Below are 14,872 nucleotides of genomic sequence, written 5' to 3' on the forward strand. Positions count from 1 at the left end.
TCTATCTATCTATCTATCTATCTATCTATCTATCTATCTATCTATCTATCTATCTATCTATCTATCTATCTAACATCATATAGATGATAGGTATATAGTGCCTTTCATATCTGTCTCTATGACCAGTCCTATGAAATACAGCCCATTTGGCACCCATTTGGCTTATCTGCCATAAGAAACAAATAAATAAAATGTGATTTTCCAAGAATGAAAAGCCTACCTTTCCCGAGAAAGAGGTTTCGGCTCTGGACGTATGGCAATCAGAGAAGAGCAAGGCTGTCTTGCAGGTGGAGAAACCGAAAAATTTAAATCCAAGGATCCTGACTTTCTGTGCAGGGGTTCCATTCCCATGGCTCCTTGCATTTCACTTTCGATAGGACAGGAACCTGCTCGTCCATGATTGGAGACCGACGGCAGTTCGGGTGCCATTGCCCCCTGAATAGTGGACTCTGAGGATGACTGAGGTGAGGGTTCATGTGTTGGAGAGACTGATGGTGGAGAACGAGACTTCTTTTTAGCAGATGCTCCTGATAACAGCTTCAGAAGAACCCCTTTCTTTTCTTTCTATACACAAAAAAGTGAAATTAATAGAATAAATTCAACAGTTCTCAGATGCCACAACCAAACAGCAATACCTTTTTTATTAATTGGTCGGAAGAATACATACATACACTTCACAGGAAAACAAAAGAGTAGCATTTTATAATATGGCAAACTATTAATAGAGACACCAAACTGAAAACAAATTTGGAAAGTAATCCCTTTGTTGCGAGCCCTGTCTAATCCAGCTTCAGGATCGCAGATGTCAAAGTCTATTACAGCAATAACTTACTTAAGGTCACAGATGTATAAGGAGTTGCAACACAGATTCTCAATCAGAATTTTCACTTACTTACATGCAGATATAGATAGATTTGAAAGGCACTATATATTACGCAGACATAATATGAAAGGCTCTGTATGATAGATAGATAGATAGATAGATAGATAGATAGATAGATAGATAGATAGATAGATAGATAGATAGATAGATAGATAGATAGATAGATAGATAGATAGATAGATAGATAGATAGATAGATAGATAGATAGATAGATAGATAGATAGATAGTGTCATGGCCATGGCTTTTTTCTGTCTTCTTTGTTTGTCATTTTTTCATTATTGTTCATTGTACTCAATAATTTCTGATAATATTGCTCTGCTCTCTCATATATTATCTGTCTAATTACATATTAATTAATTAGTTCCTATGTACAGTATGTTATCCTGTTCTCTGATGTTCCATATATCTTTGTGTGTGGATCCCCAAGAGGTGGGGCTACCTCTCCATCACCATTAAGGGGCTGTGCCAAGCTAATAGAGGCGGGCTCAGAAATGATGTCCCTTTGTGGTTTATTTGAATGCACTCCAGTGGATGTTAGTAGTTCATGTGAGTATTGCTTTCTTCTTTGTATTTTTGGTCTCATTCTCAAACTTTTGCTACTGTTTCTTGGTTTAATCTTGTGGATTTCGATTTGAACATGTTGCTTTGAATCACCCTTTAGGCAAGTCCTTTTTAAAAATATTATGTTTTGAACCTTTTGTGGTATGTTTTAATTTTCATTTAATAAATCCTCCTGTATAAGAATTTCTTGTGGCCTTGCTGTATACTAACCAAGAGATGATGGTCATCCCCCTTCCTCCCTACCTACCATTTTGAGTGTGTTTTGGGACATTATGGAATGAATTTATGAACTTTGAGAGTGAAGCACATTTTGCCTGGTGTAGGTCGAAGCCAGACACTCAAGTAGAAGCTAGACTATGTTTTGTCACACAGGTTAGATTAGGCAGTGGGGTTGTAGGGGATGAAGTACAGGACCTTAAAGCACAGGGTTACCAGGATCTGAGTGATGCACTTTACATTTCAGTGCTTTTAACTTTAAAAACATATGATAAAACAATTTCACTTTTGTCTGATCTTACAAGGAGTCAAGCAAATTCTCATTAATTTGGAAACTATAGAGAGGGAAGTGCTGCTTAGATTAAATAAACTGCAACCTAACAAATCATCAGGACTCGATTACATTTATCCTCGAGTATTTAAAGAGGAGTTAGTGTACATGTAAACCCTTGACACAATTTTTTCTCAAATCATTGAGCACTGGGGACATTACTAAAGATCTGAAGCTAGCAATTGTTATCCAAATAAATACAAAGGTGATTAGGGTGACTGAAGTAATGACAGGCCAGTAATCTTACCATGAATCACAGTAAAATGAATGGAAGAAATTACAAAGGAAAAGACTGAACAGCACATGTCTAGAACAAGTCAGCATGGGATAAAATATACATGAAATTGTATGAGGAAGCAGCAAAAACATACAACAGAAAAACATATTTCACAAAGTTTATTGTGACTGATGACAGTCAGCTTTGAAAGATTTACGAGTTATTTTCTATTATTCTGCCCTTAGCAGTGGCTCTTTTTTGGATTTTGTCACTGGGTGCTCGGTGTATCCATGGCACAAGATTGACTTTAATTATTATATTTTTCTCATTCTGCTGAAATTCATTTACAGAATAATTAATGCTTGAGTCTTGGCAGTTCATCCCTTCTTACAACAGTTTATCCTTGATTTACACAATTACAGTTTGAAAGTGGAAGTGTAAACCCAAAACTCAACACTCCTTTATGCCACTGACAATAAGGTAGATCACATGATGTGAACGATGAGGATGGAAAAAGAGGAAGCCAACAGATGATAAAGTGGAGAGGTGAGACCAAAATCCTGCATAGAACATTCCGTAGAATTCTACTTGGCACCCTGAAGACGGTGAGCACCCTTCTTACTTGCCTTACTCTACACATCGCGTCTCTGCAATAAGTCAGTCAATGAAACCAAAGGTACTCAACACCAAAAGGACTTTCCTCTCTCCTCCTAGCAGCGCCATTCATCTGCCATGGAAATTACACAGTTTTCACAGGGAGGAAATTCTCTTGGCAGTTTGACGCTGTAAAGCAGTGTGTTACAAGAAGACTTCTAGTTACTATTAAGGGAACTGTGGTGATTTTAATCCACCTATCCATTTTATGACAGTCATGAGAAGTTCAGGATTGAGGAAGGAATTTGAATAATTGCCATAAAGCAATCTCTGTAATTAAGAATATTAACTACTTAATTATTAATCAATTAATTAGGCATATATAAAAAGGGTAATCCACAGGCAAATAATTATATAAACAATCAAATGAATCAAGCACACAACTAAATTAATATAACAGTTAATTAGGGAAATACATTTGTAAAGGGGCAAATAAATGAGAAAGACCAAGATGCAGACCCATAGTGCTCTGTGATCCAAGATATCCACTCAATAACAAATTGAATCACACATTTATGTCACATGACTTAAACAGCAGAATTTCTGAGAAGTTTCTGGCTGGAGTCCGCAGCACTACATGACAGGGTCACTGCTCAAGAGACAGCCCTATTACACCAAACGGCCACTACAAGACACACACACACACTTGATAGTTGTCGTTACACCTCCTGCCATAGCCCTAATCTTATCCGTAGTGTAAGGATGCTTTATGAGGATGAAGTTGCGAGGTACACCCTGAAGTGGGCTGATTGAGATAAACACAAATCGATGGGTGTGATGCATAACATGACTGAAAAAAGGCAGCAAAATGTTATCCACTGTGTGCGATCTGATTGGCTCATCAACAGAGGTGGAGCTCTGGGGGTCGGCAGAGCGACTCTATTGAGTTAAAAAAGCCCCAGGCCAATAAACAAATCTTATATATAAATGTCTACGCGTGGAAATGTTTGTGTCTGTCTGTCTGGCCCGGAAGTGTGAGACTACAGAATGAAGCTCAAAGAGCCAGCATGGCGGCCCCAAGTTAACAAGTCAGAAAAAGAAAGATGTATGAGGCTACAGCATGAAGCTGAAAGAAAGCGACTCCATTGCCAATGTGAAACCGCAGAGGAAAGACAAACAAGAGAGAAACTCACTTAGCCGCTGATAGAAAAGGGGGCCGAGCACGTCCACAAAACGAAACCACAAACTCTACATTTCAATTTTTTTTCTGACGATTTCAATAGGGCTTTTTACACCACGGGCTTACACAGCTAGTACTACATAAAGTCGGTAAAGAAATAAGAGTGAACGTGGCTATGTTGATAAATTAATGACAAACTAAAATGGGCAAACAATAAAACATTAAGTAAATAAGGAAATAAACAAATGAACAAAACAGGCAAATTAACAAATAGGGAAGAGACTAAGCATACACATAAATAAATAAAAATGCAAGCAGGCAAATAAATACATAATTGAAGTAGCAAAATAAGTAAACAGGAAAACGGGGAAAAGAATAAGATGAGAAAATCAACACATAAATAATAATGAAGTAAAAGGGGAATATAATAGGCAAATAAATACAGTGGTGTGAAAAAATATTTGCCCCCTTCCTGATTTCTTATTCTTTTGCATGTTTGTCACACAAAATGTTTCTGATCATCAAACACATTTAACCATTAGTCAAATATAACACAAGTAAACACAAAATGCAGTTTTTAAATGATGGTGTTTATTATTTAGGGAGAAAAAAAATCCAAACCTACATGGCCCTGTGTGAAAAAGTAATTGCCCCCTTGTTAAAAAATAACCTAACTGTGGTGTATCACACCTGAGTTCAATTTCCGTAGCCACCCCCAGGCCTGATTACTGCCACACCTGTTTCAATCAAAAAATCACTTAAATAGGAGCTGCCTGACACAGAGAAGTAGACCAAAAGCACCTCAAAAGCTAGACATCATGCCAAGATCCAAAGAAATTCAGGAACAAATGAGAACAGAAGTAATTGAGATCTATCAGTCTGGTAAAGGTTATAAAGCCATTTCTAAAGCTTTGGGACTCCAGCGAACCACAGTGAGAGCCATTATCCACAAATGGCAAAAACATGGAACAGTGGTGAACCTTCCCAGGAGTGGTCTGCCGACCAAAATTACCCCAAGAGCGCAGAGACGACTCATCCGAGAGGTCACAAAAGACCCCAGGACAACGTCTAAAGAACTGCAGGCCTCACTTGCCTTAATTAAGGTCAGTGTTCACGACTCCACTATAAGAAAGAGACTGGGCAAAAACGGCCTGCATGGCAGATTTCCAAGACGCAAACCACTGTTAAGCAAAAAGAACATTAGGGCTCGTCTCAATTTTGCTAAGAAACATCTCAATGATTGCCAAGACTTTTGGGAAAATACCTTGTGGACTGATGAGTCAAAAGTTGAACTTTTTGGAAGGCAAATGTCCCGTTACATCTGGCGTAAAAGGAACACAGCATTTCAGAAAAAGAACATCATACCAACAGTAAAATATGGTGGTGGTAGTGTGATGGTCTGGGGTTGTTTTGCAGCTTCAGGACCTGGAAGGCTTGCTGTGATAGATGGAACCATGAATTCTACTGTCTACCAAAAAATCCTGAAGGAGAATGTCCGGCCATCTGTTCGTCAACTCAAGCTGAAGCGATCTTGGGTGCTGCAACAGGACAATGACCCAAAACACACCAGCAAATCCACCTCTGAATGGCTGAAGAAAAACAAAATGAAGACTTTGGAGTGGCCTAGTCAAAGTCCTGACCTGAATCCAATTGAGATGCTATGGCATGACCTTAAAAAGGCGGTTCATGCTAGAAAACCCTGAAATAAAGCTGAATTACAGCAATTTTGCAAAGATGAGTGGGCCAAAATTCCTCCAGAGCGCTGTAAAAGACTCATTGCAAGTTATCGCAAACGCTTGATTGCAGTTATTGCTGCTAAGGGTGGCCCAACCAGTTATTAGGTTCAGGGGGCAATTACTTTTTCACACAGGGCCATGTAGGTTTGGATTTTTTTTTCTCCCTAAATAATAAAAACCACCATTTACAAACTGCATTTTGTGTTTACTTGTGTTATATTTGACTAATGGTTAAATGTGTTTGATGATCAGAAACATTTTGTGTGACAAACATGCAAAAGAATAAGAAATCAGGAAGGGGGCAAATAGTTTTTCACACCACTGTAAATAAGAAGGTGGGTAAGCAAATAAATAAATAGGTAAGTAGAAAAATAAATAAATAAAGTGGATAAATACTGTAAATAAATATGATAATGGGCAAATAAATAAAATAGGCAATATTTTAAAGAAATATTAAACAATGAATAAAATAGGCAAAGAAATAAATAAGTAGGTGGTTATGTAAGTAAATAAATAAATAAGTGGTTAAATAAGTTAATAAAAATATAAACTAAGAAAAAATAAAGAAAGAAGGTGAATAAACACACATGGAAGTGTGCAAATAAAAAAACAGGAAAAAGTTTAAGCAATTAAATAACTAAATACATACTGTGCATAGATAGGTAAACAGGGAAATAAATCCATACTGTAAATGAAGTAGGTCAATAAATAAATAAAACATGAGACAAAAATAGCAAATAAAAATAAACAATAAATAAATAAACTTTAGACAAATAATGACGGCAATGATGAATAAAACAGGCAATGAAATAAATATAAAGGTGGGAAAGCAAATACACAAACAAACAAATAAATAAATAAATAAGAAAGAAAGTGGATAAACAAACAAACAAGTAAATTAATTAATAAATAATGTAGGTGAATACTGTAAATAAATATGAAAGTAGGCCAATATGCTAATTTTCTGCTTTATATACTTAGGATATTACAGTTGGACTTTCCCAGCAGCCCCTGCACTTGGTCTCCTATTTACTGTCATATCATACTGTCATATGCTTTGGTAACCTCAAACTTATCACACACTCAATGCGGTTCAATGCTACAAACTGCTTCTGTACAATATCTTACTTATCATGCAACATTACTTTATTCTGGAAGGTTTAAATCCCTTTCACACTATACTGTTATGTGATTGTGTTGTGTATTTGTCTGTTTTATTGTATTGTATTGTATATTTTCTATCTATTGTATTGTTTTTGCCGCACCTTGTTGTATGTTGCTCCATATTGCACTGGGGCTCATAGAGGTACGTTGTCTCATCTCAATATATACCTGTAGACAGTTGCTAATGACAATAAAGTGACTATGACCTTGATAGATAAAATGGGCAATAACTTTAAAGAAATAACAAAGTAAACAATAGAATAAGCAAAAAATGAAAAGGTGGGTATATCCATCCATCCATCCATCCATCCTGTAAGTAAATAAATAGGTAAGCATATAAATAAATTGATACAAAGAAAGAAAAAAACAAAGAAACAAATAGATAATCAAAGAAACAATGAAGGTGACTAAACTCATATGAAAGTGTACAAATAAACAGGCAAAAGATTAAGTGAGGTAATAAATAAATAACATGAGAAAACCAAAATAACAGACAGACAGACAGACAGACAGACAGACAGACAGATAGATAAAGGCACTATATAATAGATAGATAGATAGATAGATAGATAGATAGATAGATAGATAGATAGATAGATAGATAGATAGATTATAACATGAAAAAACCAATAAATTAACATCAGACAAATAATGAAGTAAAAAATGAATAAAATACACTGATATGAAAGTGGGTAAGTAAATAAATAAACAAGTGAGCCAGTGAATATATAAAGAAGGAGAATAATTTAAATAAATATTAAAGCAGGCAAACAAATAAAATAGGCAATACACTTTAAATGAATAACGAAATAAATAATACATAAAATAGGCAAATAAATAGAATGTAGGTAGGCAAGTAAGTAAATAAATAAACAGGTAAGCAGATAAGTAAGTTGATAGAAAGAAAGAAAGAAAGAAAGAAAGAAAGAAAGAAAGAAAGAAAGAAAGAAAGAAAGAAAGAAAGAAAGAAAGAAAGAAAGAAAAGGTGAGTAAACCCCTATGGAAGTGGATATACAGAGAAATAAAGAAAGTTTGCAAGTTAACAAAGAAATCAATAAATAAAGTGAGCCACTAGGGAACTACGTCAAACACATAGGTGGTCCCTAACCCACCCTGATGCCCACCCGCACTGTCAGTTCTGCTCACATTACTCAGCCCCAAGCTGTCATTCTTTCGTATTTGAATTATGTATAAATCCAACTTTTTAAAAGTGTCATTAAACGTGGCACCATTTGTGAGCTCTTGGTTTCATTTCCTGCTAAACGCTTGATGGGGAGGACGTGGGCCATTTGGCAGAGTTGAAACACTTTCAAACTGAAATCACTCACTCATTTGGCACCATTTCCTAAGCGTCTCCATTCTCAGGCCAGTCAGTTCTTGTTGGCAGCAGAGCCTCTTGTGATTCCAAACACATTTGTGGAGAAGGTCAAGCTTCTCTGTTAATCAATGATGCCATTTGTCCCAGACCTTGTGGCTGAGGCACTGCTTGGCTCCCGAGCTGGTAAGGCCTGTCAGAAACATGTCTGTTCAATAAACCTTTTAGTAGGTCCTGCTGCGGAGGTGGTCTCACACACACTTGGCCTTCTGACACCCAGTCCTTAATATTTGTTTGGACTTGTCTGACTAGCTAATTTTGTGGTGCCACCTGTGCGTCTATAGAACACGTCGTCGGCTCATTTATGGCAAATGAGTAAGTCATCAGAGGAGATGCAGAATAAATCAAGAGGCAGGCAATAAATCACAACATATGTGTAACCAAAGTAAAAAATGAAAAGGCACTCAGAGGGGCATGGGACCCCCTAAATAAACCTTTGAACTTAAAATTATGAGGAGTTCCTAAATTACCTTAACTCAATATCCATTACTGGTGTTGTAGCATCTGGCAGACAACTCCTTATCGACCGGACGGGCACTAGGCACTTGAGTGGCAGCAGCCCATCTGGCAGGGCAATGGGGGGGGGGGGTCCTTAAACAAGCCTCAAGAAGATTCAAGAGACACTCTTAAAGAAAACCTGCCTACTACAGTTCCTGCCTTTGTCTCAGTGGTAGGCCTACTGAAGAGTGAGATGGTGGATAAGGAGAAAGTGATAGAGCGTGCTGCTTTACCCTCACACTTCACCACTATTGGGCACCATGATTAATGAACATAACTGATCAGGATGATTGGCACCTGAAAGTAAGAAATCCACTGTACTCTAGACATGTGACAATGATGACAACATAAAAGTTATCAACCAATAAACTGTCAGGTTTCTGATCTCTGTGTTCTTTGAATAGCTTGAGTTGTAGCACTGGGTAATGGCAGGATGGCTGACTGGTTCAAGTCATGGAATTACCTCAATTTGCAAAATGAAATAACCATTTTAGCATTTTACACAAAGCACCTAAGTGTATCTGTCTCATGAAAAGTGACTGTGATGCAGGTCAGAAGTACAAGATGGTGTGGCTTTTGTTTACAGATTGCATATGCGTGTGATCCTCCATAGCTATTCTGTTCTATACTCCATTGTACCAGATTTCAATGTTCATCTAACCCTGGACACCCTAATTACCACGTGGGATTTTTATATGCTGTATGCATCTATCAGAGTCCTCATGTGAGGAACGCCGATGTGCCAAGTGTCAGTTCTAACTGCCAGTCAATTCCTCGGTTCATTTGCTTTATTGCATGTTGTTCTGATATGATGCCAGGAGTTTTCTAAGATCTCACAAATTCTTTCCATCATACCACTACTTGACACTAATTTATTATTTTACTGGCCATGTGGCATTTCCTGGGTGTATTTGTCTAATCGGTTCAGGTAAGAAAGCAAATATTTATGTGTTTTGTTAAATGCCAACCCTTTTGTCATTGCCGGCTGAAATCTGAGTGTCGCATCTGTCATCTAACAATCTGTCTGCTCTCAGGTCAGTCAGGTCAGGTTGGGGAGCATGCACTGGTACAGCGCGTTGCCGCACCCACCACATGATAAAACAGCTCGGGATCCTGGTTAGCAGCCCCCCAGGCAGACATCCTGTCCAGTCCCACTCTCTGGAAATGACCCTCTCTCTGCCACAGCCTGGTGTTACTCGGGTGCCTAACAATGAGGATCATGCAAGCTGGATCACCCTCGGGGAATCGCGCCACATGGCCGTAGTGCTGTAACTGATGCTCCCTCACAATGCAGGTAATGTGCCTCATTCGGGACTCCATGAGCAACACAAAGTCAAACCAGTGGTACCCAAAGATTTTCCGGAGAGACAGTGTACTGAAGGAGTCCAGTCTTCGTCTCAGGTCACTGGATAGCATCCATGTCTGGCAACCATATAGCAAGAAGGAAGCACCAGGACTCTAAAGACTTGGACTTTTGTCCTTTTGCATATCGGGAGCACCACACACCCCTTTCCAGCGACTTCATGACCACCCATGCTCTCCGAATCCATCTACTGACTTCATAGGAAGGGTCACCAGAGACATGAATGGCAAGATTATTATAAACAAAAAAAAAAGCCCAGTCGTGCAAGGCCACTTATTGACTAATCCTCCAGAACATGGTACATATGTGTTTCATAATCAAGTGCTAAGTACTGGGCTTATTGATCATCAAACTTTATTACATTTAAATAAAGGATGGCAAAGTGACCTGCGGTCATGTATTTACAGCAAAGGGATTGAAAAAACAAGTGATAACCAACATAATGGCAGAAAGAAAAGGAAAAGTAGTGCCATCTGCTAACTGTCAAGCACACTGCAGAAGGCAATGAAGTGATGAAGAACAAGAATGAATAATGATGTGAATTTCCCCTTGGGGATTAATAAAGTATCTATCTATCTATCTATCTATCTATCTATCTATCTATCTATCTATCTATCTATCTATCTATCTATCTATCTATCTATCTATCTATCTATCTATCTATCTAATGAAGCACATAGACAAGCAGGATACAGAATGCAAGGATGAAACAGAGACAATGGCAAAAGAAAAAGAAGAGTGGCACCATCTGCTGAGCATCAAGCGCATAGCAGAAGGACATTAAGTAGCGCAATCGCGCGGCAGACAAACATAATGTGGCTCATAGGCATGCAGGACAAAGTCCAAGATACACAAAGCATGAACAGGAAAAGGGATAGAAATGTACAGCGAGTTTCCAAAATTGAAAGGCTCAGCTTGTGTTAGATGAGCACAAATAATAAAATACATTATAACTGCTAGAGATACTGAAAGAAGTAACTATTTAGAAGGAACGAGAAGTATCCACAGCTCCTTATCTTTAACTTGGTTTTTATTTGGATTTTATTTTAGGACCAAATATGTTAGAATGTTTCACTAGTGAACAAATAAAACTAGATACAAACTAATATTAAACGTTACATACATCTGAATTAGAAGAAGAAACAATAAACAGGAATAAAAACACAAAATGCTTGAAGACCATGAGAAGGAAAAACAAGGTGGACTGAAGGAAGTGTCAGTATGTCAATAGAAGTTTAACGGCTTTCTTTTAAGATGCCTTTTAAAAAGCATGAATTGAGAGAGCTCATCAAATAAGGCGGCTATTACAAAGAGCTGAAGCTTCTGGCACCCACAGAGCACTGGTTAGTTAGGGGCACAGCAAGACTGCCAACATTAGAGTGGGCGAACAGGGCTGTAGTGCTGCAGGAAGTTAGAGATTTCATCCGCTGCAAAGCCGTTTACAGGTTAGTCATACAATTTTACATTCAGTCCTATAAGACACAGGGGGTGAGTGAAGGTGCAGCAGAGCCGCCATTATGAGCTCATTGCTGCGGGTCTGATTGAGGACTTGGGCAGCAGAGTTTTGAGCTGCAGAAATAGATTGGAGGGGACATCTGCCAACAGAGAATCACAGAAGTCACTGTGGGATCTAAATAAAGAGATAAATAAGTGAACATGGCACATGGAAGTTCAAACTTTCAAGCTTTTGGGATTGGATTCAGCACCCTGTGACGAGGTCAATGGTGGGTGGATGCAATTGCTATTCTTAAGGCCTCTCTGTGGTACCTTGAACCTGAACAAGGCTACTGTTGGGCACCTTCAAGCTGACACTTAAAAGGGTATCCCTTGCTTTTTTCTAATCTGCTTCCATTTTCTCTCCTCCTCAGTCCATTTTAGGACCACATTTTGCATATCTATGGCACCCCCTGTGGAAGTAAATGCCAAGGGATCTATTTGAAAAACAGAGCACATTGGAGTAAATTGAAATGAATGGCGCTACTGATGCATGTTGACAGACGTAATAAAATCATTTAGTTTTCCAAACACCGCTTGAGTGCAGCCGTTGACGTCCACAGCTTCCATCAGCAGAAGCCCTCCCTGGCCTTGCTTCATTACACAGATCGGAGCCTTTTGAAATGAAAATTAGCAAAAAGACAAACGCAAACTGATAGATGAGTTTGTCACATTTGTATTTGAGTAGGAAGGAGTGATTATCTTGTCATGGGCATGATGGAAGCGGCCAAGTGTAGCTTATTTGATTTTACTGTTTCCACACCCCGTTGCACTCACAGTAGATGCCCGTTGAGCCGCTTCACTTTTCTGCTTTTGTTCACAGACAGAGAGTAAAAGTTTTCAACTTCAGACAGGTTTAGAGAGAGACATTGGTAGGTGTGGACACAGGTGATGTGGCACACGTGACAATGAGACACCAGGGTGCTTCACTCATCCTATGGCTGACCGAGTGACAGAGCTGTTATTAAACTCTTTAATGAGTGGACTGTCATAAAAGGTAACCCAAAAGCATTACTGGCATGGGATGGTAATCAACACTATAATCTGTTGTCAGACACATTCAAGCATCTTCAAGGCTCTTACAGTGTATGTAATTCACCTCCAGAGAATGGGGTGGCGCTGTCACTAACATCTTCTCCCTTTCCACCCTCAGAACACAGGATGTGCAGCAAGAAGGCGGCTAATGTCTGTGATGGTGTAGGTCCGTCCCCTGTTACTGGGTTCCACCAGGAGCCTCTTCAACCCACCACTGCTGAGAGCCATGATTGGGATGAGCTGAACTGATGAGGACAAACACATCAAACAAGGGGATGGGGAAAAGTGCCCAGTGCTTGTATTAAAACAATTTACAAAACAAGGTGTCCAAAAAGTGCAGTGCAAAGTTCCTAAATAAATAATCCATAAAAAATAGGTCAGATGTGAAGGTTAATATTATCAAATAAATAAAGATTCCATAAAAACGAGGTTAAAACAACTGGCAGGAAACTGTCTTTAAAAATGATGAGCCCGGATGCAGTCCCTAAAAATGGACATCTCCTTGATTCAACCCAACACGGGCTCTTCACGGGACCTGCAGATCAGCCCACCTTCAGTGCTGTTCCTAGACTCGGGGCCCCTTGTAGGCCTCTCTAGCTCCAGGCAGGGCACCCCATTGACTCCTGCTACCAGGCTTGCATCCTTATGGTCTGTGGCGCCACCTGCAGAACGCCTCTCTCAGCTTCACTCCCCTGCAGCCGCACTGCCTCTCTTCAGCGAGTCACTACAACTGAGCAGCGCTTCAGCCACTCCAGCTCCCAGGTCACTCATCACACGCTCTCAAGGTTCTCCCTCCTGGCTGTCTGCATCCTCCGCATTTCATCCGCTCACTTGCACCAGATCTCTCCCTCGCTCCTACTATTTTTTTCTTTCACTCTATCGTTTAATCTCCTTTCTTTTCTTCTGATCGGTCTTATTCTTTTTTTTTGATTCTCCTCCTTTCTCTTGCTCTCTCCTTTTAAAGCAGGGAAGTGGCATAGCTGCTCAATCAGCAGCTCCCGGGAACTGCTCCCGCTACACTACCACGCCCCCACCGTAAGACACAAGTCTGGCGAGTATTTATTTAAATCTATGCCTACCACGTGCGGACTCACTTTACCATAATGTCACTTCCTCCAAGGTCACTGAACTTTCACCTCTTCCACCCCAGACCGTATATAAGAACAAAGAGTCATATGAAAAAGTTTGGGAACCCCTCTCAGCCTGCATAATAATTGACTCTCCTTTCAACAAAAAAGATAACAGTGGTATGTCTTTCATTTCCTAGGAACATCTGAGTACTGGGGTGTTTTCTGAACAAAGATTTTGAGTGAAGCAGTATTTAGTTGTATGAAATTAAATCAAATGTGAAAAACTGGCTATGCAAAAATGTGGGTCCCCTTGTCATTGTGCTGATTTGAATGCCTGTCACTGCTCAATGCTGATTACTTACAACACCAAATTGGTTGGATTAGATCATTAAGCATTGAACTTCATAGACCGGTGTATCCAATCATGAGATATAAAGGTATTTAAGGGGGTCAATTACAAGTTGTGCTTCCCTTTGACTCTCCTCTGAAGAGTGACAGCATGGGATCCTCAAAGCAACTCTCAAAAGATCTGAAAACAAAGATTGTTCAGTCTCATGGTTTAGGGGAAGGCTACAAAAAGCGATCTCAGAGGTTTAAACTGTCAGTTTCAACTGTAAGGAATGGAATCAGGAAATGGAAGGCCACAGGCACAGTTGCTGTTAAACCCAGCAGGTCTGGCAGGCCAAGAAAAATACAAGAGCGGCATATGCACAGGATTGTGAGAATGGTTACCGACAACCTACAGATTACCTCCAAAGACCTGCAAGAACATCTCGCTGCAGATGGTGTATCTGTACATCATTCTACAATTCAGCGCAATTTGCAAAAAGAAACATCTGTACGGCAGGGTGATGAGAAAGAAGCCCTTTCTGCACTCACGCCACAAACAGAGTCGCTTGTTGTATGCAAATGCTCACTTAGACATTCAGATTAATTTTGGAACAAAGTGCTTTGGACTGATGAGACAAAAAATGAGTTATTTGTTCATAACAAAAAGCGCTTTGCATGGCAGAAGAAGAACATCACATTCCAAGATAAACACCTGCTACCTACTGTCAAATTTGTTGGAGGTTCCATCATGCTGTGGGGCTGTGTGGCTAGTTCAGGGACTTGGGGCCCTTGTTAAAGTCGAGGATCAGATGAATTCAACCCAA

At 39.4% G+C, this 14,872-nt stretch overlaps 1 protein-coding gene across 1 annotated transcript in view; it reads right to left on the reverse strand.

Annotated features, from left to right (window-relative positions):
• LOC127527571 (E3 ubiquitin-protein ligase SH3RF3-like) overlaps positions 1 to 14,872 on the reverse strand; it is a 154,760-nt gene that overhangs the window by 27,563 nt on the left and 112,325 nt on the right. The window contains exon 7 of the mRNA XM_051926672.1: positions 221 to 564. Within this exon, the coding sequence (XP_051782632.1) occupies positions 221 to 564 (344 nt within the window). The remainder of the gene's footprint in view (positions 1 to 220; positions 565 to 14,872) is intronic.

Source organism: Erpetoichthys calabaricus, chromosome 4 (assembly GCF_900747795.2).
Source record: "Erpetoichthys calabaricus chromosome 4, fErpCal1.3, whole genome shotgun sequence".
NCBI classification, from domain to species: domain Eukaryota; kingdom Metazoa; phylum Chordata; class Cladistia; order Polypteriformes; family Polypteridae; genus Erpetoichthys; species Erpetoichthys calabaricus.